Raw genomic sequence first — 26,503 nt, forward strand, 5'->3', positions numbered from 1 at the left:
GAGTTAGCACTAATGAAATGGAATTATCCCTCTTGAGCATCGTGATACGGCCACAAAACAAATCAAACTATGTCAAAATAAAATTCCCAATGAAGTATTAAAAGTATTTAAAATATATATTTTACATTTGTTTTATATGTTGATCAAAAAGCTGTCAATTTAGGTATATAGCCTGTAATTAGACTTCTGTGGTTGGGAAATACAGTTTATTACTTTATTGACAGTGTCATAGTCAGGACACATGAAGAAAAATGCCATTTTCAGGTAAAATGTGTCTTTGGACAATTGGGAAAACATCTAGTACTAGGTAAGGAACCAAAAACAGATCACTTCTATCATTTTGGGTATAGCCTTTGTCAAACTAGTGTGACTGAGAAACAGTTTTATGCTGGTACTTTCTTAGGAGACATGATTTTGGACTCATGAAAGTGTATAAAAAAATAAAATTTTTAGGTAAAACATGTATTTGGACAACTGGGAGCACATCTTGTACAAGGTGATAAGTCAAAAACAGTGGATTTCTGTCATTTTGTGAAGTATTGTGAAGTAAAACATTTTACATCAAAATTGTATGTCCTGACTATGACAATATCAAAGTGCCAGTGCAAAACAGTATTTCCCCAACCACAGTAGTTTGAGGTTTCAGTTCACACGGTTCCTACTTACTGTTTGTGGATGGTCATAGTTAGGACACATGACAATTTAATCAAAATGTCAATATGAGGTAAAATAGATAAAATAGTTCTTTGGACAACTGAACACATCTAGTACTAAGCAATGAATCAAAAACAGGACATTTCTGTCACTTTGGGTGTATACGATGTAGTGTGGCTGGGAAATAATTTTACACTGGCAGTTTATTGATACTGTCATAGTCCACCTATGCACTTTAGAAATAACATGAAAGTCAAAATGAGGGTCAGTGACATTATGGATTGTTTCCAGAAGATTAAGTCATGATTTAAATCCCAGTCAAGTATTTTTAAAGTACAAGAGGAGTATTTGACCATCACTGAACTAAACGCTACTGGTAATGTGCAGATGACAGCACAACAACAAATATGACAGCAGAAAGTCTACAAGTAACTCAGACAACCAAGACTTTGCTAGTGTGGATACATAAGAAAACCTTAAAGCTGGATTTATCATTTGCAGTTGGATTTGGATCAAAAACAGTGTTTTACCTTTAACGGTGAGTCTGATGTCTTTATATTTCTGGTTTGTAAGATAACACCTGTAGTCTCCCTTATCCTCCTCAGTCAGGTGTGATATGAGTAGAGAGAGATTTCCTGGAGAGTGAGCAGTACCCATCTGAACTCTATTTCTGTACTGTTCACTCTCACTGGTGATCACATCCCATGTTTGTCTTCTTGTGTTGTATTTCTGCCAGGTAAAATTCTCAGGTTTGGCGTGTGGTTCAGTACAGGAGCAGGGCAGCAGTACTGAGTCTCCTGTGTATGCAGTGATGTCGTCTGTCTTCTGATTCTCTGCCAAACTGCAGCCTGCAGAAACACACGAGATAAAGGCCTTCACTATTAAACATGGCCGCACATGTACATGTAAAATGGTTATTATTACACATGACATACTCCGTTATTATTATTATATATGACATACTTAATTATTATTATATATGACATACTCCATTATTATTATTATATATGACATACTTAATTATTATTATATATCACATACTCCATTATTATTATATATGACATACTTAACTATTATATATGACATACTTAATTGCTCCAGGTCCAGTCACCTGATGGTACTGATGGTACCAGCCAACTGATGATGGTACTGGAAATCACTAAGAGATTTCCCAATAGATGTTGGTATGATGGATGCATGACCATCAAATTATAAGATGTAAATGTTTGATTATATTGATTATATATTGTCTCTCTCCCTCCCTCCTTCTCTCTCTCCCCCTCTGCCCACCCTCGCTCCCTCCCTCCCTCCTTCTCTCCTTCTCTCTCCATCCCTCATTCTCTCTCTATTTCTTCCTTTCTCTCTCTCTCCCTCCCTCCCTCTCTGCCTTCCTCCCCTCCCTCCTTTTCTCTCTCCTTCTTCCCCTCTCTCTCCCTCCCTCCTTCTCTCTCTCACTCCCTTTCTTTCTCTCCCCCTCTCTCTCCCTCTTTCTCTTTCTCCCCCTCTCTCTAGAGCAAATGAGAACAGTAGTAACTAAATAAGGAAACTAAACAAGTTGTGTGTAATATGGGTATATAACTGACTAGAACCTAAACAGGACAGAAGACAAGAGTCATTAACTACAGGCATGAAATACAAATACAAACAGAAGATGTAACTAGAAACAGACAGAAGTAGAACTGCAGATCCTGCAGATCCTGCAATTTATTAAGAGAGGGGAAATCCAAAGGTGTAGTCAAAATTCTCTACACTGGTAGATTGAGGCTGAGTGAAGAACCAGCTATATTTTTCTATATATTTAGAGTGCTGACACCAGTTTCCTGTAAAGTATCCAATCTCTGCACTATACGTTTAGTAGATCAAACCCTATGTTAGGCTGGCTGAACCGCTGACAAAGCAGGATGTATTAAGACAGGAATTTTAGAAAGGTGGTTATGCATATTCTCATAACACATGCTAGACAATGCAGTAGAGTATTCTCATTCTCTTCAGAATATAAATTGTAATTACAGGCATAATTTGGAATCAGATACATTTTGTAGTTTTATGTGCATTAAACCTTTGCCTGCACCTCTGCCTTTGGTTGTAGGTAAGTGGGACAGGGGTAAATAATTACAGTAACAGAAGCTCCAAATATGTCACTTGTAATGTCAAGCTAACATCAACATTGACTAAATCAACTTTTATGACTGTTTGTTTATGCCCATTTGAAACTTGTCATAGCAAAGCCTTGCTTCTTATTTTAGAAGTTTTAAATCAAAAATCTAAAATAAGAACACATTAGTGATTTTGATCCAGCTGCTCCACCTACATTAATGATCTGCACACTGTGCAGTTTTCAGAACGATAATGTAATGTGGAGGCAGACAGGACTTGATGCACATGTGTAAACGAAAGTTCTTTATTTGCAAAACAGCTGGACACAACGGCAAAATTAACAAAATGGTGCAAACTAAACACTGACTAAATGGAACACCAAAAAGGGAGAAAAACGATACAGGAACTGTGCAGAAACAATAAAATTGTGATGGAACATTTGATACTAAGGCATCGAAGCTCGTATCACACAGTGTACCAAAGCTTGTATCAGTTACTATTACCACTAAAGTTAATATTACCATTAATATTACCACTAAAGTTACTAACAACACGTGACTAATGATGGTCGAAGCTTCAGACGTCACTGAAGCACAGGATGAGGGTGAGACTGTATCATAAGTTTGGCACTGTCCTATAACGTGGAAGCTTATCTCTTTACTAAAAAATTGGAAATGTGCTAATTATAGAAGTCAATAGTGAGAGTAAACGTTTCATAACGCCAACCTGTTGTTTTTACATAAAAGGGAAACAATGATTTTACACAAATTATTGCAGAATTTAATTACTAAACATCATTACTGATCATCAATTTTTTAATGGCATATGAAGGCGGTGGAGTGTTGTATTGTTTATAGTGCTGCGCAGTTTTGAATCTATAGCTGCTATCATTTCTGAAAAGCACCAGGTGTCGCTGTTTTGTCACCAGATTTCAATGCTCCAAAGCTTCGAATCCTTTAGCAGTACAATAAGGAAGAACCTCAAACGCTTCACAGGACTTCGTCTGCACATTACCAAGAAAGAAGATAAACAGTAAACACTAGAATAACGAGCAGGCTAATAACGTTACCAAACAACAATAAACTCACGGGAGGACGAGAGAGCGCACATTCAAAGACCCACAGCCAAGACGATAAAACAAGGGATATTTATATAAAGACTAACGAATGCAAACTAGACAAAGATGAAAACAGTGACAGGAAAACCAAACGAGGGGTCGGAACAGAAAAACCAAAACAAAGAAGCATGTGTGTTAAAAACCTGAGAAATTCTTACTTGAACTGCACAAGATATTTGTTAAAATTAAAGGAGTATTTGACCATCACTGAACTAAACGTTACTGGTAATGTGCACAGATGACAGCACAACAACAAATATGACAGCAGAAAGTCTACAAGTAACTCAGACAACCAAGACTTTGCTAGTGTGGATACATAAGAAAACCTTAAAGCTGGATTTATCATTTGCAGTTGGATTTGGATCAAAAACAGTGTTTTACCTTTAATAGTGAGTCTGATGTCTTTATAGTACTGGTTAAGATAACACCTGTAGTATCCCTCATCCTCTTCAGTCAGGTGTGATATGAGTAGAGAGAGATTTCCTGGAGAGTGAGCAGTACCCAGCTGAACTCTGTTTCTGTACTGTTCACTCTCACTGATGATCACATCCCATGTGTTTCTGTTTGTGTTGTGTTTCCTCCAGGTGAAACTCTCAGGTTTGGCGTGTGGGTCAGTACAGGAGCAGGGCAGCAGTACTGAGTCTCCTGTGTATGCAGTGATGTCTGTCTTCTGATTCTCTGCCAAACTGCAGCCTGCAGAAACACACGAGATAAAGGCCTTCACTATTAAACATGGCTGCACATGTACATGTAAAATGGTTATTATTATATATGGCATATTTCATTATTATATATGACATAATTATTATTAAATATGACATACTTAATTGTTATTATTATATATTATATACTAAATTGCTGCAGATCCAGTCTCCCAGAACCACAATAATGTTTTCTCACATAAATGTTAAAGAGAGGGGTTCAAGTTTCTTGCTCTGATATAACTGTAAGTCACTTTGCATAAGTGTCAGCTAAATGCCATAGAAATGTAGGTTTGATGAGCAACTAAGCAAGTTATGTTCCACCAATTTATATCATTCAGTGTATCTGTAAATCCAAGTACAGTAGCAGAGAAAATGAAACACTCACCTTCAGTAATATGGAGCACAAGTAGCAGATAAAAACACACCTGCATTCTTATTGAATTCCACAACGCACTACACACTACAGCAGAAACAATGCTACACATCTTAACAGAACTAGTTTACTGAGTGCTCTGACAGCTGTACACACTACAGAGCTTCAGTGCTTCTGTGGTTCAGTCTTCGGAACTACAGGCTACATGTGAGAATCTCCACACTACTATGATCTGGAACTCTAGAACTCTCTCAGAAGAACTCCACTGAAAGGGACCACTCCGTAATGTCCACACAGCAGAGAGGAAGTTTGATCACATGCAGAAAAACGTCTTCCTCTTCTTCTCTCTTTCTCTTACATATGAGCACAAAAGTGCCTTCTGGGTGTCATCACATCCTTCCTCTTTCTTCTCTCTCAGCACATGATGTACTACACAATCAAACTGTAAGTGCACGCAAAGAAATGCACCCATGTGTGATGTAGGCAGCACAGAGGACGTGAAAGGCGAAGTCGAACGAATATGTTCTTTATTTTCCATGGTCTTGTAACAAAGCAATGACGAGTCTAGGTAATCTCCTGGGTCGGAGCAGCGCTGCACCAACAGACGCTTGTGGTCCTGTCCGCTAATGCGCAGCGCTGTCCCTCCGAACCTGTAGGAATATAAATGGTGTGAGGTGATAATGAGCAGCAGGTGTCTCCCGTCAGAAGACAGGTGATTGCGAGGGGGGGAGGCAAGTGATACGGTCCTGTTCTAGAGGGGATGTGTCCCTCCCGGTAGGGGACCCGTCTACTGTGACAGAACCCCCGCCAAAGACCCCGCCTGGCCCCTGAAACGCGGCCGGCCCCTCCGACTCGGGGCGGGCTTCAGCGGGTGCAGCCTATGAAATGAGGTACTGGATGCCCCTCCCTCTCCTACAGGAGTCCAGCAGAACCCCTAATCTATATGCCGCGTCATCTTCCATCTCCGGGGTGGGGGAGGGTCTCCCGAGGAACCCTCCTCCTCGGCAAGGGGACCCTCCTTCACGGGCTTCAGCGCTGACAGATGAAAGGCCCAGGAAGCTCCCCGTCAGGCCAACCCTGTAGGTCACCTCGTTGACCCGGTCAGTAATGGATTACGGGCCCTCATACCTCGCTTTGAGCTTGCCTGTGGCACCAGCGCGGCCGTCCTTGGTTGAGAACCACACCTTCTGTCCAATAGTGTATTGCGGGGTCTTTCCCTGTTTTCTGTCCGCCTTCCTCTTGTAGGCAGCGATCGCCTTACTCGGTCTTCGGTGCGTCTCCTCCCAGGTCCGCTCTCCCCGCACCATCTCTCCACTGCCGGCTGGTCTGACACGGGGGCATTCCAGGGGTAGAGAGACAGCTGGTAGCCTAGCACGCACTCAAACGGGGTGAGACCAGTTCCCATGTGTTACAGAGAATTCTGTGCGTACTCCGCCCATGGGACGTACGTACTCCACGTCCCTGGGTGGTGTTTACTGTAGAGGCACAGGAACTTACCTAGTTCCTGGTTAACCCCATTCTACCTGCCCATTAGCCTGAGAGTGGTAGCTGGACATTAGGCTAACCGTGATGTTAAGCCTACCTAGCAGTTCCTTCCACACCTGCAATGTGAACTGAGGGCCTCGGTCCGAATCGATATCTTTAGGTAGGCCGAACTGTCTGAAGACCTGGCGGTCTCTAGCACGGTGGGCAGGGCTGCTAAAGGCACCAAACGAATCATTTTCGAGAATCTGTTAGCTATGCTCAGGATAGCGGTGTTGCCCTCTGAGACAGGTAAGTCCGTTACAAAACCCACCGCCAGGTGGGACCACGGTCGGTGGGGAGTAGCCAGGGGTAGAAGCTTACCTGCCGGAGGTACCCGGGGTGTTTTGCTGCGCAAAACCTGCGCTCCTCCCCCTAAGGCGAAGAGCCTCAGAGCGCATGCGCCTACGCCTACGCCTTGTGGAGGCAAAAAGGCAGCACCACCAGTGCCTACACCGGAACCCGGCAACACGACTGATGCGCTTCCCGACAGCATGCGCCAAAACCAGGACAGCCGCCGCTACCCAAGCCGGCGAAGAACAATCCCCCCCCCCCGCCAGGCAGGTCGGTCTCCAACCCAGCCGACGACTGGGGGACTGGCTGGGGTTCCTTTCCCCTTTTCTGGACTGTTGAATATGTGCCTTTCCCCGTCACCGTGCCTGTCCCTGTTACGCTGAATGTACCGGTCACTTTGTTCCCCTTTGTGTCTGTGCCCATCCCCGTCGTCCTGGTCCCGGTCCTTCTCCCTGCTATCCTTGCGCTGGCCCGTGGCGGGTTGTCCAGTCCTTTTGCCTCACCGTTTAGCATTGGTCTCGGTGTCGCAGTCCGATAGGCCCCTCCTCCCTCTGTCGGTGTGTGAAACCGTAGCCTGCGTGCTTCGTCTAAGTGTTAAGTCTATGAATAAATGTCTGTTTCAACGTGCCTCGTCCCTGCATCCTGCTTAAGCCTCCGAACGTCACAAGCTTCAGCGTGGCTCAGTCTTCCGAACTAAAGAATACCTGTAAGAATCAACACACAACTATGGTCTGGAACTCTAGAACTCTCTAAAACTCTGAACAGAACTGTAGAGGGGAATTGTGTTCAAGCGCAAAACTGATTCTTTCTCCACTACTCTTTCTCTCTCACATACAGACTAAATATAACAGTGAAACTGTCTTTCTAGTGTCATCACTTCCTCCTGAGCTGCCAGTGTTCAGTCCCCATCCTCAGTAAAGTGATCCTGCAGTAAGAAGTAGTGCTACACAGTGATCCCCCTCAGCACTGTTTGGTCACATCATTTCACTCCTGCACTTAGTGATCAGAGGACCAAACTGAATGTGTAGCTTAGCAAATATTAGACAGATCAGACAGGAAGAGCACTAGACTACATGCTGATCAAAATATTGATCATTTAATCAGGTAGACAACAGCATTTTCTAGTAATGTTCATGAAGTAAAGTTGAAATACAGTTGAAAGTTGAAATGCAGCAGTCTGTTAGCATGCGATAATCTCTCATACTATTGGGAAAATCTTCTTAAGCGAACCTGTGATAAACTAATACTCAGGTGTGATTATGAGTTTAATTACTTGTAGGATTGCACCAGCCATAGCTTTATTTGGCTCCAAACCCACAATGCCACACTAGTCAGCTTTACTAACAAACTGTTATGCAGGAGGAGGACTAAGTAGTTTTTCAGAAGGACATTGACTCAGAACAGAGGCAGAGTGGGAGGAACCAAGGCCTGTAGTGTGACAATGCTTGTATGGAATATCACACACATCCTCTCCAAGGTGCTTAAGTTTGATGCTGTTCATATACTCATTAACATAAATCAAATCTGATATTTCCCTTTGGAGAGGAAACTGTGGCAGTAGGTTTCACTTTCGATTGGTTTTGCCCATCCCTGTCTGCCTGTCTCTGTATTTGTCTCCCTGTCTGCTTGTATTATTGATCTTGTTGCCTGTTTTTGCAGCACTTCATAGATTGGCCTAAATAAACCAACTCTGTGCATGCACTTTACGGACTTTCCTTCCTGTATGTTACCATGTGTGAGTATCTCTCCTGGGTTGAGTGTGGTTCTCTGATCTAATACGTCCATCCAACATTAGTGCTTTAGTCAGAAACTGACTACTGATGAAGTACAAGAAGACAGCCAATACAAATTACACACGGCAACAAGTATCTAACTGTTCACCTACCAGGTGTTTATAAGTGGTGCTGCTAAGAACATGTCTGAGTAAACAATAAAAAACCAGAAAAGACCAGTGCATCATCTGTATTAAACAGCAACAACTCAAAGTGAATGGAGCATCTATGTAGTGCTGACTGTCTCTGATTACTAGTGTGTTCATTACCATAGCATAAGCAATGTAGCCACAAACAATTTAAGTCAAACTCTTGGTCTTTTAGTTTGGACAACCCCCCCCCCCCCCCCCCCCCCACACACACACACAAACACACACACACACACACACACACACACACACACACACACACACACACACACGCTGCTACTGCTCTCTCTCTCTCACAAACACACGGGCACACACACACACATACATACACATACACACACACGCACGCACACACACATACACACATACACATACACACACACGCACGCACGCACATACACACACACACACACACATGCTGCTACTGCTCTCTCTCACAAACACACGCACACACGCACACACACACACACACACACAAACACACATGCTGCTACTGCTCTCTCTCTCACAAACACACACACACACGCATGCACACACACATACACACACACACACACATGCTGCTACTGCTCTCTCTCTCTCACAAACACATACACACACACACACACACACACATGCTGCTACTGCTCTCTCACAAACGCACGCACATCAGCACACTTTTCTGTTACTATGGAAGGTCCCTGCTCCATGAAAGAAACCTTTACTCTCATTCCTGAGGTCTTCGCATTGTTTTCTTTGTAAGAGAGAAACAGAGAGAAGGGAAAGGAGCAACAGAACAGGGAGAGGAGGTGGGGCGTAAATCAAAAGGCCCTGACTGACCGGCATGATAAAGGGGTTGGTCTGCATCCACTGGAAGGGCATGTACTGTGTGCACAATATAACGATGTAATGGCAATATAAGAACAAGGTACTAACACAAGGTAATAAGGCAATGTAATAATACAATTTAATAACTACGTAATAATGCAATGTAATGTAGTAACACAAAGTAACAACACATAAGAAGAAGAAGAAGAAGCCTCCGTCCAAAGAGATTTTTTTTTAAAAAACAAATATTTTTAAAGAAAGCCCCTACACTGCCTCTTGTGGTGGGGCCCCAGAGTTTGTACTTCCTTAATTCTGTAGTCTAGAAACACAAAAATACAGATATCTAAAATACATAATGTTAAATAAAAAGGAATGCACTTAATCTAATTATAATTGCACACAAGTATGAAAACTTAACCCTGAATAAACACTGAAGTCAGGTAAAGCAAGTAATTTAAATTACAGCTATCATGTATCTAACCAAGAACATGCTTACTTAGGAATGAAATAACTTAGGAATGAATGTTCTTCCCCTCTGTGGCAGCCAGAGTGCAGCAAAAAATCACATATTGTTTACTACTGAATATCATGTTAGTTGGTACATGTTAGTGTCAGGCACCAGAAATTACATATGCAAAGGACAATTCAATTATTTCACTTACTTAAATAAGGGCTCGCATATCTTTGATTCATAAAAAAGAGTGGTTAAGCATCTAACAAAGTGACAAAGTTTTCACAAAATAAAACTCGACAATAGCAGGCATCTTATTGGCTGGAAATTTGAGTCCTCCAGCGAGTACCTTCCTTTCTTTATCACCTCCTTTTATCAGTTTTGTGTCTCACCCCTGGACTCCGCCGGCTCCTCCATCCCCAGACCTGTTCAGGAAGCACTCTGCAGAGGCACGGGACACACCACGGGTTTCAGTTATGCATGAGTCAGCCATACGATTCAGCCGTGCAAGCATTATAGTCCCTGGAGTCACCCACAGGATTCGTAACGCTGCACTCGGAGCAGTTTTAACCCAGACTGGGCGACGTGCGAGTGAGGAGAGAACATGGGTCTCGGGCCGGTTTCCCGAAATTGGATTGTGTGACTTTGGAGGGGAGATGATGTCTCTTTTGCAGGGTGTTGTATTAATACATTACATCCAACATTCATGCATCTGGCCGAATAGTATATAATGGATGCTTCCTAGTGATACCAGGAACAGTTAAAACTCTGGACTTTTTTCTCAGGTTCCTCACCAGCACAGATGTCACTGAGGCTCTCCAGTTACCCCTGAGCCCTGAGGAGAAGAACATCCTGTAAAAGCTCTGGAACTGCTGGAACTTCACATCCACTCCCAACCTGCTCAGCTGTTCCTGATTCAATCTCAGTAGTGCTCGACCCAAGAGGAAAGGCAGGGGGTAGAGAAAGAGAGAAAAGGGAGAAACAAAGCGAGACAGAGAGAAGGCAAAGAGATATAGAAGGTACAGTGGTCCCAGAAGTTAAAAGCATCTTTTGGAGGCCAAACATCCAGTCAATGACCTGAGTGTGCTGGGTAAACGGTACTTGAGCGCGCATGTTTAGCTATTCCCTACCGCAGTGTTACAGCTCTGGACTGGCAAGGGTACTGCTCTCTCACCCACTCAAAAACCTCGGCCACTGTCCAGTAAGATACTCTCTTTGAGAAGCCCATTGTGAGTTGCTGGCATCCTTAAGAGAACACAGAATTTAATTTTATTTATAATCCCCCTCCCACTTTCTCTCAAAAAAAGACTAAGTAATTGCCAATAAGATACATTTGAATCAGTAAAGTAACAAGGTAGTAATATTAATTACCATAGCGTGTTAATTGTTAATTGTATATTCTCTTATACCATAGTGTTATTTGTCTGAGCATGCTAAACTCTGAAAACTGCTATTGACATGACAGAAGACATAGCGAGATTTTTTGGGGGTGGGGCTACTGGCATTATGGCTCTCGTTCTGGGCCTTAAGACTTCGTTAAACCTGCAAATTCAAAATTACCCCACTGATTATTGATTATTATTATTATTATTATTATTAACGCGGGGCTGTTCTCGAGTTCACCTATCATGTAATTAAGCCCTGGGGCAGATGAAAGAAGAGTGTCTTACTAATGGTCTCGCCAATTCCAGAACTGCACTTTCCCGATGCATTTACTGGCGGTCTGATTTTGAGGTCCTTTGACAGCGACAAGCAGAATTATTATCCTGCACGAGTTTGGGAGCAAGTGTACTACCTTTCTGATGTATGTCCACCATCTAGTGGCATCTCACGGTACTGCCCCACATCCTAGAATGCAAAACGTATAGATTGCTGCATTATTATTATAGTCTGTTATAGTCTTTTATTATTATTATTATTATTATTATTATTATTATTATTATTATTATTATTATTATTGAGATATATTCGCTCAAACCATAAAATGCAGTTTTTCTTTTCAGCAGTGAAGGGTGCTAAATTAATTATAATTAATATACGTTATTCGCTTATATTTTTATTTAAATTTATAGTCCTCATGACATGGTCCCGAGAAACCATTTTAGAAAGTGAGACAAGATAGCCATGCAGTTTGTAGTGAAAACAAAGCAGCAAGTGCACGACGGTTGCTGTTGCGTCTACAATTTACTGAACATTGTTCTGATTAATGAAGCAACCTGTTGGAGCTCTTCAGGTTACAGGTCAGGTCGCCTCGAATGGTTGAAACGTTATATCCAAAATCACCCGCTATACATATATGCCATTTAGCTGACGCTTTTATCCAAAGCGACTTACAGTTTTGACCGGGTACAACTGGGGGTTAAGGGTCTTGCTCAGGGGCCCAAGAGTGGCAGCTTGGCAGTGGTTGGACTTGAACCAGCAACGTTCCGATTACAAGTCAAGTAACCGCTGAGCCACCACTGCCTTATATACCGAATATATCGCGTTGTTTGCAGTGATGCTCTAGCAACAGTAGAGGGCGTGCTGGCAAACAATCCAAAACGTTTGGAAGCCGAACCAACTTTAATCCAGACACGTTTTTCCGTTGCATATGAGAAATGAAATGTCTGAGCAGGTCCAAAGCGGGTAGATTCTCGTCTGTAAACGGAAGAACATTAGGGAGGCGGACTTTTCGCCCGCCCCGCCAAGTGCACGGCTCTCTGCCGCGGCGCGCATCAGTCTGACGACAGACCTGCAGCGCTCGCCTCCCGCAGCTCTACTGCAAGAAGACCCGATCTCTCTCATTTTGGCCAACAGATGAATTTGCATTGTGAAGAGGTTTCAGAAGTCTTAGCGTACCTCACAGCAGAAGACAAGAAAAAGGTCAGAATGATGTTTTGAAAGTTGCGCATCTTCTCTTGCATGGTGAAAACTTGTGAAGGTGGGTAATGGATTTTAAGATCTTGTTTTATTGTTTGTTTGTTTTGTCAGTGTCGTATTTACGTCTTGCCTTTTTTTAGACTGAATCGTAGCTTTTTGTACGCCGTTAACCTGTATATGATTCAGGGGTCAACGCGGTCAGCGCAGTGACCAAAAGCGCTCTAAGAAATTAACTTGAGTAGTTGAAAACTTTCTCCGACATCCTGCATTGTTTTACTTATCGCACATCTAGTTAACAGAAACAATTTGTACAAGCAGTGAACACATTTGTTGTTGTTGGTTGCTTTTGTTTTTTTGATTTGCATTTCTGCAGCGGCCAGCAGAGCCGATAAGCCAATGTAGTGTCATAACACTCCTTCAGCGTCTGTGCTGGTTTCCAGTTTCCAGAGTTTCCAGAGGTGACAGGCAGCTCTCCTCTTTACTACCCCAGGACCTGGGGGAACGACAGCACGAGTGGTGATATCATCCAGAGAACAGTGGAACTTCACGTGGCTACATGGAAAATTCACTGAATTTGAACGCACACTCTCTGCTTATGGTTGAGCTGTGCAGGGATGAAGTCCTAACAGAGCCGAGACAACCTTGAGGGCAAATGTGGGGTTGTTCTCGGAGTAGCGTTAACTTTCCAGACTTCTTAGAGTTCTATCCTTTTATTTGGCAGAGGGGAAGAGTGAGAAGGAAAGCGGGAGAGGAGAGAGGGAGGGAGAGAGAGGGGAGAGTGAGAGAGAGAAGGAAGGAGGGAGGGAGAGAGAGAGTGGGGGAGGGAGGGAGAGGGGAAGAGAGAGAAGGAGAGAGGGAGAGAGAAAGAGGGAGGGAGAGAGGAAGGGAGGGGGAGCCAGGGGGAGAAGGAGAGGGGGAAAGAGAGAGAGAGAGAGGAAGAGGGGGAGAGGGACAGGGAGGGGGGAGAAAAAGAGAGAGGGAGCGAGGGAGAGAGAGAGTAAAAGAAAAAAGAGCAGAGAGAAGCGTCTCCTCTCACAGCTGGTGCTGACACTGAGTTCATTAACACACACTAACACTAACACATCAGGACCAGTCTGAAGTACAAACAGTCAGACCGAACCAAATTATTACACTTCACAAACTAAACTACATCACCCACTGGAACACAAACACAAGCACAAAGCAAAATGCAACGTTATCTGTCCCTAAAATGTCAGTACACTGTAGCAGACGACCTGTACACAGTGACTGACGTTAAACACAGAACCACGTTGACAAAGTCCAGACTCAGAGAACACAGCCTGGCCATCCAGACCAGCCGATATAAATGTCATGGCTGCCCAGAGAACAGAGACTCTGTCAGCAATGTAAATATGACACTGTAGAGACAGAGCTGCACTTCCTCACTGAATGTGAAAAATTCATCCAAATACGGCAAATTTACTTTACAAAATCTGAGACGATCCACCCCAACTTTAAGTGTCTGTCTAACACTGACAAACTGCCCATCCTACTGGGCGAAAAGAAGGAAAGCAGCACTTTAGCTGGGTGATACATATCTGCCTGCCATAAGATGAGGGACAGTGATTAACCCACCCAAACACACACACACACACACACACACACACACACACACACACACACACACACACAAACACACTATATTACCCAGTATATAAAAGTTACCTATTTATTATTATTAACTATTTATTTCTTCCCTTTCTTTTCACTTCTTCCCTTTTACTTCTTCCAATTATTATTATTTCAGACCAATTACAGTTTCTCTTCAAGTTCTTTTATAACAGAATTCTTAATCTCCATAATTGCAAAGGTTGTAATGTTGTGTATTGTTCATGTTGTAATTCTGCTTTGGCAATACTACAATACTATAGTTGTATATGGTCATGCCAATAAAGCTTACTGAACTGAAATGAACACACACACACACACACACACACACAGAGACAGAGACAGAGACAGAGAGAGAGAGAGAGAGAGAGAGAGAGAGAGAGAGAGAGAGAGAGAGACTTGACCCAGGAGCCCCTAATTCATTCACTTTCAGAAAATGACTGAAGGACACACTGCACCTACAGAGCCCTGCAGCTTCAGACGTAGCCAACGTATCACCACCGCTGACACACAGAGAACTGAACACATCTGCTTGGCCAAACTGTACATACATCAGTTCTGTAGTACAAAATCTAAACATGTTAAATACATAACAGCCCTGAACCCTCATTACTTATAACTGATCACACTTTTCTATTCTTGCAGAGGCTCCATATAAACCTGTAAATCCTCCTCCAGTGGACGCTGACACAACAAGTCCAACAGCTTCAACTAAACCTACTACTACAATGACGTCTCCAAATGGTTATAAGACATTCAGTCCATCAACTACCAATGGAGGTAACATGCATTGGTTTAACGAGTGTGGGGCAGGATGCAAGCGTGATTTATCTTTGATGTGGTTTTAAATGAAAATGAAAGCACGCATGAACATACCGTGTGAACGTCGCATACACAGAGTAATACATGCGATTAAGGCAAAATAATTGACATTAGTGGTTGGAAAGGTTCAGGCTTTATATGGGAAATAATGAGGGTGAGACTAGACCCTATGGGCAGCTAAGTGAAAGGGGAGACACAGGACCCCTGTGTGATGGTGGTGAAGGGGTGTTACAGTAGCCCCCACCCCAACGTGCAGCTCCTGACGTGCGTACCAGCTGACAAGCGAACCCGAGGCCAGTGTAACATGGCAGGGTCTGGGCTGGGGACAGAAACCTTGACAGGGACATCTGGATAAAGAGAAAAAAAGTCTGTTGGGTGAGGGGTGGAAACAGGACCCTGTGCTGCAACTAGAAACCTGACAGCAGGCTGGACAGGAAACTGACACCAGGACTCAGGGACAGAAGAGGACAGGATTCCAGGCTGGACAGTGGGATGGACTGGAGGTCGTCTGAGAGGAGGTGCAGGAACCTCTACAGGATCAGAATGGGAGATGGGCTGGACAGGGGCGGGACAACAGGAACTGGAACCACAACTGTAATTGGGACAGTTACACAGACAGTAATGGGGACAGACAACGACAGACACTGGCATTGGTAGGGTAACAATGAAGGTCATGACAGTCCCAGTACAACAGAGACGTGACAGGAGGTGGCCAAGCCACACACATAAAAACACATGCACCCGCATCCATGCACATTCATACAAACAAAAACATACACACACACACACAGCTGCTTCAGGATGGCCAGACCCACATTTGAAGGACCTGGAGAAAAACATCATTTTACACACACGCTAAATGTACATAGTGATACCCCCCACCCCCATGGTTTTGTGGGCTTTAGGTTCTCCTGTGATCCAGCTATAAACTTCATATTTTAATCAGTCAGTCACTGACTCTGGCAACATGGATGTGGGTGATGTTGATGACATCAAGCAGGTCAGTAGAACAGACCCTCCCACATGACCCTTTTGGTTCCCCCAGTTAATGTGCAGTCTGTGAAAAACACCTGATGGAAACAGTTCAAAATTCCCAGGATGAGGATCTCTGCCATCCTTTTTGAGTAGGCCTTGACCTCCATAGTAACCCACAGTAACATGCAAACTCTTTAGAAATATAGTCTACTGAATGTTCTACACTTACAGTGGAGAGGAAGTGTATTCAAATGAAATTTTGACAAACTTCTAACCCCAACATGCACGCCAAATATTTTTACCACCCTGTTTTGTCATTTCATTTCACTATCGGTTCAAAGGCATCTTTTCTTCTTATTAATGAAAATAGCACATGAAATTAGAGCAGCTAAAGAATTGGCTTCCTGAGACTTTTAAAAATTGTTGAACAGATGTTAAGGAGCATTTTAATTTCAGAGCATTCTTATTACCCTCAAAGCAGTTTGTTAAGCATCTGGATGGTCAACCTTCAGTGAGGAGTCCGGTTTCATCTTTGTGAACCTCGGGTGCCTGGAGAGAAGTCCTGAGCTGCACACAGGACACTGGAACCATTTGTCAGAGGATATTTGAAGAGTACCGACAATGGTGTGCAGCTTAGCATTGAAAAGTCATGGAAATACCTACCTGTTCATTGAACAGTTGTGGCATCCTCCAGTGTTGTTAATTGAGGTGATGTTGGTTAAGTAACGGGTGGCTTGCAACGGCAGTTCACGGCTACCAGAGCGAAGCCACAAGCCGGGAGCTAATCAAGGTTGGTTAGCCTGATCTCCTTCAGTTGGCATCACCCTACCTATCAGCTTCACAAAAGCCCCTCTCAAAAAAGTCTTGTTGTGACACACATGTGTTACGTCTGTCAGGGTGCCTCACCCCTGATCAACCTGACAGTCACAGGTTACATGTTGAAATTCTGATTGGTGGGTTGTGCGAGTTGTGGATGCAGTCAAAACCACACCGGGGCACTTGGTGTATTGCATTGCTCCTCCATGCTTTCCTCAGTGTCAGTTAGGAGTTGGTTTATGGGGCAGAGTTGGTGGCTCTTAATGAGGGCACAACCTGATCAGAGTGTGCCAAACAGCTAGCAGGAGGTTGGCTCAAATGGTCTTCCCATCAAAACTTTGAAAGGGGACACTTTTGTGGTTGCACTAGGAATCATATGCATTTCACAAAGAACTGCAGCTAGCAGATTTTTGATCATGTAGTCTGTGATTTCCACTATGCCTGATGACTGATGGTAATAGCGGATGTGAAACTTTGATGCTCAGATATTTACAGAGCTGATGAGTCATGCAAAACATCAAAGCACTGAAACAGGCAATGAGAGTCAACGTTCAGGATGGTAGATAAAAACAGATGTATTTATTGACACCAGTATGGTTTACAACAAAGGAGTTGCCTCCACCACCACCAAAATAGAGTGTCACCCTCCAAGGATGCCATTTTTTATTTTCTTATGCCTCAGTGAAATGTCGTCTCTCCAGTCTGAGCTCTCCATTACCTTTTCACACTTATCTGCACCATCTTTGCATTGGCAAAAGCACCATTGTGTGTTAATATCTGCTTTGGTCATTATTTACATTCCAGCATTCAGCCCATATGTGTCATATCGCCTGATTCCTCATCACACTATAACACTCAGCAGGCTGTTCGTCACCCAACCCAGGACTCCACCAATCATGAACTTCACGTCAGATTGTCATCGCCGGAATATTGAACTCCCCTGTGTACTTGATTATTTAAGCCTGTCTCGAACATTAGGACACTGCGAAGTATTGCCTCTAGAGTCCTATGCACACCGAACGCTCTTGTGGATTGTTTTTCTGTGTACCGAACATTGACTTAATGTTTCCCGTTTCTGATTTTTGCCTGCCCCTTTTGGAGTCTGATGCCTGGATTATTTGATGGTCTTTATGGTTTTTTGACAAGGACTGTTTTCCCTACTTTCGAGTTAGTAATTTTTTTGTGACTGTTTCCATTACCTGTTACTTGTTTATCCGTGAGCGTCTGATTTTGCCTGGTCCGCATAAAACAGAATACTTCGCCTCCATGCAGACCGCAGCCTCAGATGCTTTGAAGGAAGCTTTGACCAACCAGGGTCAACTAATCCACCAACAGCACCAGTTGCTTGAGGGTTTCACACAGTCAATGGATACTATAGGCAAGCAACAAGCAGACCAACAAACTCAAATGTTGGAACTAGGACAAAGTCTCAGAGAACTTACATCCCAGCTACAAATGATGACTACTCCTCAGTTCAGTCCCACGCCTGCACCTACTACCGCCATGAGCAGTATCCAACCAACCCTCCCTGTGAGTAAACCCAAAAATTATGGCTCCCCAAGTACAAGTGGTTTCGTGTTGCAATGTTCATTGTATTTCAATATCCTTCCAACCTGTTCCAATCAAGATAAAATTACCTTCATTCTCGTCTAACTGACAAAGCTCTTAACTGGCCGACTGCCAACGTATAACTGGCATCTTATGACGATTTTATTGAGCAATTCAAGGCTGTGTTCGATCACCCACATGAGGAAAGAGCCTGTGGGGAGATACTTACCAAATTACACCAAGGCAATCATTCTGTGGCCGACTATGGATGAGAATTCCGTACAGCCGCTGCTGGCAGTGGATGGAATGAGGCGGCGTTGATCGTCACTTTCGGTAACGGTCTCAGTGTAGAGGTTTTACATGAACTGGCTTGCCAAGATTTGAATCGGCTTATAGCTCTTTCTATACGTCTGGATCATTTCATCCAGGAACGAAAACCATGTAGAACTAGTAGTTCTCGCCGTACCTATCCCTCTCCCAGTTATAGAGAAGAGCTCAGACGAGAGCAGACAGCGGAACCAATGCATTGTGATTCTTCATGCTTGACTGAAGAGGAGAGGTAGCTTCGATCCCAAGATGGTCTCTGTTTTTATTGTAGATCCTCAAAACATGTTATCAGGGATTGTTGTCTTCAACCTAATCCAGCATCACTGAGCCATAGATGGATCAGGCCACCCACATCAGAAAACAAGGTAGAGATCTTGCCATCAAGAAAGATGATCGCTAAGACATTTTTTTTGTTTGTTTATGTTGGGCTCCTACACATCTTCTACGTTTACAGCCTTAGTTGATTCAGGAGCCGAGGGAAGCTTCATACACGCACGTCTTATATGGGAATTGGACATCGCAGCTATTACCCAAGCCTCTTCACCTGGTGGCTCTGGACGGATCACCAGTAGGAGCCAGTTCCATTACGCTCCACACTACTCCCATAAAACTTACCACAAGCACAATCCACTCAGAGATCATCTCATTTCTCATCATAGAAGATGCCTCATTTCCAGTCATTTTAGGTCTACATTGGCTAGAACAACATGACCCAATTATATCATGGTCACGTAAGGAAATCACTCAGTGGTCATCTCAATGCCTAAGAAATTGTTTGACATTACCAGTTGTCCAGTTATGTTCCACCACTGTTGATAGCCCTGCTGATACACAAGCCTTTTCCCTCACTCCGGAATACCAGGATCTCTCTTTGGTCTTTAGTAAGAAAATGTGCTATTGAGCTCCAGGAGGTAGCCGTGTTTCCCAAGGCTCGTATTTATCCTCTCTCCCAAGAAGAAGAGAGGATCAAGGAGGAATATATAGATGAAGTATTAAGTTAAGGCTTTATTCAGCAATCCACTTCCCCCATGGTATCAGGATTTTTCTTTGTAAAAAAGAAGGACGGAGGTCTTCGTCCCTGTATTGACTATCGAAATCACATTTACAAGAAATATTCATACCCGTTACCTCTCATTCCTGTCACTCTGGAACTACTACAAGAAGACAAGATCTTCACCAAATTAGACCTCCGTAGTGCATTTAATTTGATAAGGATCAAGAAAGGTGATGAATGGAAAACCAATTTTATCACTACCAGAGGTCACTATGAGTGCAAAGTCATGCCATACGGTCTCAGTGTGGCTCCATCTGTCTTTCAGGCTTGTATCAATGATATCCTCTGTGAATACATGGGAAAATTTGTTATCGCTTATATTGATGACATCCTAATCTATTCACCCATTAAAAGCCAACACGTACGAAAAGTATTGAAGACTCCTCTGGATAACGTGTTATATGTCAAGGGAGAGAAATGTGAATTCCACCTTCCAACCACAACTTTTTTAGGATACGTGATTAGCCATAGTGGAATCACCCTGGATGACAAGAAGATCGAAGTTATCATTCAGTGGCCCGTTCCGGTCACCGTTAAAAAGCTCCAGAGTTTCTTGGGGTTTGCAAACTTTTACTGACGATTCTTAAGGAATTTAATAGTATTGCAGCCCCTCTCACAGTCCTCCTGAAGGGAGCAACAACCAAGTTATTGTGGAATCAGGAGGCTGACCAAGCATTCAGAAAACTGAAAGAAGCTTTTACCACGGCTCCTATACTTAGGCATCCAGATCCTTCCGTTCCCTTTGTCGTGGAGGTTGATGCTTCTAACATCAGGGTAGGAGCTGTACTTTCACAAGGACAAGATAAGTCCAAGTTACACCCAGTAGCTTATTGTTCCCGTAAGTTATCACCAGTTGAACGTAATTACGGAATAGGAAAATGTGAACTGTTGGCCATTAAACTGGCCTTAGAAGAGTGAAGGTATTGGTTAGAGGGGCAAATCATCCCTTTCTTGTTATCACCGACCACAGGAATCTGGAATACATGCCTACAGCTAAACAACTCTGTTCTTTTCAAGATTTGATTTTAAGATTGTGTACCATCCTGGGACCTGGAATACTAAAGCTAATCCCTTATCCTGTGTTTTCTTGGAGGAGACAGGAGATGGAAACCATCCTTCCTAGCTGGAAACACCTGTCATCTATACAATGGGAAATAGATGATGAAACAGAACAGGCCATGCAAGACACAGTCATCCCAAAGGTGTGTCCGTCAGGGAAACAATATGTTCCTACCTCGTGCCGTGACCGCCTATTGACGTGGGCTCATTCCTTGCTGGTTTCAGGGCATGCTGGGAAGATACTTGTACTCGACAGCTTCTGGCTAACTGGTACTGGTGGGAGACCATGACGGGCGATGTTCATAAATATGTTTCTTCGTGTTCAGTTTGCACTCAGAGTAAAACACCTAAGACCCTACCCACAGGAAAGTTCATGCCACTTCCCATACCAGACAGAGCTTGCTCTCACATTGCTTTAGATTTCCTTACAGACCTCCCATGTTCTGAAGGTAACACTATGGTCCTCACTGTAGTTAAAAAAGTATGGGAGGAGACACACCTGTGTATCGAACAGAACCGTAGATATAATGAGGTGGTGGACAGACATGGGAGGGAGACCCTGCTGTACCAACCTGGTGACAGAGTGTGGCTCTACGCGTGACTTCCACAAGCCAGGGTCATGTCGCAAGCTGGGTCCCAAATTTATAGGTCCGAATTAAATTACAAAGCGCATGAATGAAGTGACATATCAACTCAACTTACCTGCTCACTTTTGTGTTTCAAGGTCGTTTCATTTGGTCCTTCTGAAGCCTGTGATTCCAGGGCCCTTGGATGAGGTCTCTCCTGAGGCCACTCCTCCACAGCTCTGACTGTGCCCCGATCTATGAAGTGCGCCATATTCTGGACTCTAGGAGGCAGGGTGGAGTAGTACTTCCTGTGAGAGGCATCTTGGGAAATATTGCCACTTGTATTGTATTGCATTCAGTGTGTTATGCAGTGGTAGTTCAGTGTTTAAAGTATTTGACTAGTAATCAGAAGGTTGCCCATTCAAACCCCACTGCTGCCAAGTTGCCACTGTTGGGCCTCTGAACAAGACCCTTAATTCTCAATGGATCTAATTGTAATTGTAATCATAATTGTAAGTTGCTTCGGAAAAAAAGTGCTAGATGAATGTTATATATTGTATTTCTTATTTCTGTTTTTTGCCCATCTTGTATTTGTCTGCCTGAATATTTTGTCTCTCTAGATTTCGACCTGGACTGTAGTTCCTCTCTGTGATGCTCCCTGGCTCTGTTTATCCTATAGTACTGGTTCTGTCCCTTGCCTGTGTTTTGACCGTGTTGGATTATCCTTTTCAGATTAAAACCAAGTTTAATTTTATCCTCGAGCATCTGGCTTTCTCTGAAACATCAGTGTCACTGGAGTGAATGTGACATTGTTCCTCAAAATCCCTCAGTTAGTGATTTATTGATTAAACCATGAAGTTCAGAGCTGGATCACAGCAGAACCTAAAGCCCATGAATCTCCAAAAGTAGCATCGTCTTGTGTGTGTGTGTGTGTGTGTGTGTGTGTGTGTGTGTGTGTGTGTGTGTGTGTGTGTGTGTGTGTGTGTGTGTGTGTGTGTGCGTAGGTGTGCCTGTGTGGGTGGGTGTGTGTTTGTGTGTATTTGCATGAGCTGTCCAGTCTTCCTGACCAAGTGGACAGTGACCAACAGCTGCATCATATACAGAATGAACAAGTGAGGAATAAATAACACAAACAGAAATAAACAAGTGAGCACATTTCACACATTGCACCCAGTGCACCCAGATTAGCAATACATATATGAGGAGGAAGAGATGCATGCTGGGAACTGTCATATCTGTAAACCAGTAGCTGTTGCCACAGTGATAGTGTGTGCACGGGAGCATGCATGTATTTGTGAGTGTGGGAGCATGTGTGTGTATTTTGGGGTGGGCGGCGGTGTATCACTTTAGCAGATTTTTATCACTTTGAATGTACGTTTAGGGTGTGTATAATGATGTCTTTCTCCAGGTCCTTCAAATGTGGGTCTGGCCATATTGCAGCAGTCGTGTGTGTGTGTGCGTGTGTGTGTGTGTGTGTGTGTGTGTGTGTGTGTGTGCGTGTGTGCATGTGTGTCAATTTCCCCCCAGCTAGACACATTACAAATTCAGTAATGCTAAACTAATTATAACTGTAATATAAGTTATATAACAAGAGTTACAAGTTTATAGTAAGAATGATCCAAGGATTACTAATAACTGCCTGAGAAATAAATATATCTGAAGAAGATTCCAAGTTCCACTTCACCAGAAGCGCTTTGATTGTAAGATATCCATCACATCCCAGTTTAGATATCACTGTTTGGTACAACGGGACAAAAGCAACAAACACATCTGGGTGATGCTGTTGAATGTGCAATTGCATGTTCATGTGTTTTAGCCCACAGACTACAACACCAACACACTGTCCTCGTCCACCACTCAGGTCGCTGGGAAACTTTCCCACACAGGTGATTTGAAAGAAACAGGTCATAGTATTAATGATTCAGTAAATGTCGCTAATGTGCTTGAGTTAAATCCAGCCTAGCGTGTTGATAGCTTTTTTTGGCGTCGAATTTGCGAGTGTGAAATATGATTCCACATTACGTTCATCAGCCTTCACATTTAGACTACCACATACTCTCCATATGACTGCATACACAGAACTGTAATGTGTATGTGGTGATTTGGGATGAATACATGTACCATTACACTCCTAATATTTATATTTTAGTATAACTATATAGTTAATATGTCAACAGCAAAATAAATTCACTTTGCAGAATCTTTTCAATGCTGCTCTACCACCCTAAGCAACCACCTTCTATGACCAGCCTACATATGAACCCTTTCACACCAAACACTGGACCAGAGTTGCCTGTTTGGGATACAAGATGATTTTCACATTTGGTGTTTTTTCTTGAGTCTGAGTGAGTCTGTTTCCATGTCACTGATCTGGTTTCACATTGTGTACAAATCTGCAGAACCATCTGCTCTACTTTGGTGTTCAACCCTCCTGATCAAACTTGTCTGTCCAGTGCACTGAATTTGTACACCAGTAATGTGTACATGTGAACCAAACCACAGCTCAGAATGGCTTCCACTCTAAGGTCCTAAAAGAAAGTAACAGACAGTGGCGTCCAACTGCTGTCAGTGAACTGCACTCTACACACATTCTGCTGTCAAACTGCACTACGCACACCTACATGATGTATGTGGTCATCCGTTGGTGTAAACAGAAACCACAACTCTCTGTCCTGCTTTGGCTCTTTATTTATGAAACAGCAATAGACTCTCACAGTGGAAGTGATGCGTACAGCCAACGCTTTGGCATTTGACCTTAAAAGACATGATTAATAACAGAAAAAAATATGCTGCTATTTAAAGGTCAAATATCAAAAAATCCTAGAGATACACACATAAAATGCAGAAAAAATTATTCCTTAGGAAAAATAGCATAATATAGTAATAAAATGCAATACATTTTTTTACAGAATCATAGAGCAAAATGATGGTTCTTGGAGTTAGAATTTAGTTCTAGACTGACAATATTTAAATTGACATTTACAGCATTTAACATGTTGATTTAGCAGTTAGCCTCCTTTCTCAAGTGTACCAAAAACAAACAAAAACCCCACATGTACTCTGGTTCTATATTTTGTCAGTCTTGGTCTGTCCCTACAATTCCTACTTTATGCTAGTATCTAATTAGCAATTAGCAAATAATTAGCACTTCTTCCTATTTTCTGGACTGAACCACAGTGCAGATTTTAGTGCCACTTAACGGAACAGGTCGGCAAAGAAGCAAATTTACTCTATTTTACCTTAACCCAGGTGGACAAGACATGTTTGGAGTCTAAACTGAAGGAGCACATTTTGGTCATTTAATTTAGAACAAAAGCTGCTAATGTTGCTAACAGACCATGCTTTTACTTAATAAATGTACACAATGACATTTTAGACATTTCTTAGACATTTCAATATTACTTTATTCATGTATTTCACTACTTTGGTAAACCTATTTCAATCACCAAACAGGTCCACATGAGTAAAGGTATTTTTTCACATGAGATGGAAAATTTCCATATTCCATAATATTACTTTATACAGTGATCTATGTCAAATTCTTCCTCATTAGGAAGATAGCTGAGATTGTTCTGAACAATGTGATATCAAACATGTAAGTACCTTTAAGGTGAATTTAAGAATATATGCAGAAATGGACATTGCTCTGAGCCATCAGATGGTTTAAATGATGGTGTTACACCAAAATCTGTGACCACCAAATTCTGTCACTGTACAACCTGCAGCACACAGATCACCATTTCTGATGCCTGTGACTGCACTGTACCATCATAATAAATGAGTTAAACACCAATCAAATGTTTTTTAGGTGTTGTGATTTCAGATGGCTGGGTGCTGCTGCTCTCTGCTGATCCCAGATATAAATACCTTTGTGTAAATTAATAACAACACCTGTAGAGAGAAGGTAACACTCACCATCAGCAGCATGGAGCACAAGGAGCAGATAAACACACACCTGCGTTCTTACTGAGTTACACACACACACACACACACACACACACACACACACACACACACACACACACACACAGCTACAGCAGGACTACTGCTACACACCATACACACACTCTTCAAAACTACAGACTAGTGAATGACCTGACAGTTACACTTACAGTGGAGAGGAAGTGTATTCAAATGAAGACATTCTGATGACTCTCTAACTCCAACACACAAACACACAAACTTGTTCAGGTCAGTGGGTACAGCTGATCAGATGTGTGTGGCAGGTCTGTTAAACAGGTGTGTAGGTCTGTAGCTGGTCTGTTGATTTCTCTTGGTTTTCTTCTCTACTGCAGACTAGCTGTTCCATCTCCACCAGCAGTGTTATAGTGAACTCTGCTCATTTCTGACACTGAAGCAGGTCACATGAACAAGAACAACTCAGTTCATTCAGGATCTGACTCACACATGGTAAAATGGATGTTAATGGACACAATGAGAAAACAATCTGATTATAACAGATTGGTAATGAGATTTTTACCTTTGTTTCTCTTGGTGTAATAAACCACAGCCACGATAATGTGGAGGAAGATCACAGTGACCAAAGCAAAGGGGATGTAGGGCAGAGTCTGAGGAGAGACTGTAACAACACAACAAACACTGACCCCAGTCTTACACAGCAGCAGAATACATTTATTTAACACAGCTGTGAACTGTTTACTATTCCAAACACTCCTTCTTAAACTAAATGTTAAACTAAACTAAATGTCATTTACTACTATTATTATTATTAGTTTAGTTCATCATGTGCTTTTGTTTGTTTGTTTAAGATGTATTCCCAAACTCTTTGTGTTGGCTCTATGACCCTGCAACGTGACGATGACTCTGATTATGGATTTGCCCTTAATATATTTCGCTCGTCTCAGCTCATGCATCCGCCTCGTGATCGCGCCACGTTACACACTGTATG

General features: G+C 42.8%; 1 protein-coding gene across 1 annotated transcript in view; it reads right to left on the bottom strand.

Annotated features, from left to right (window-relative positions):
• The window catches only part of LOC118241855 (polymeric immunoglobulin receptor-like), a 433,448-nt gene that overhangs the window by 381,943 nt on the left and 25,002 nt on the right, over positions 1 to 26,503 (bottom strand). Inside the window, exon 3 of the mRNA XM_035529166.1 lies at positions 1,185 to 1,502. Within this exon, the coding sequence (XP_035385059.1) occupies positions 1,185 to 1,502 (318 nt within the window). The remainder of the gene's footprint in view (positions 1 to 1,184; positions 1,503 to 26,503) is intronic.

Source organism: Electrophorus electricus, chromosome 8, assembly GCF_013358815.1.
Source record: "Electrophorus electricus isolate fEleEle1 chromosome 8, fEleEle1.pri, whole genome shotgun sequence".
In the NCBI taxonomy this organism is placed as follows: Eukaryota; Metazoa; Chordata; class Actinopteri; order Gymnotiformes; family Gymnotidae; genus Electrophorus; species Electrophorus electricus.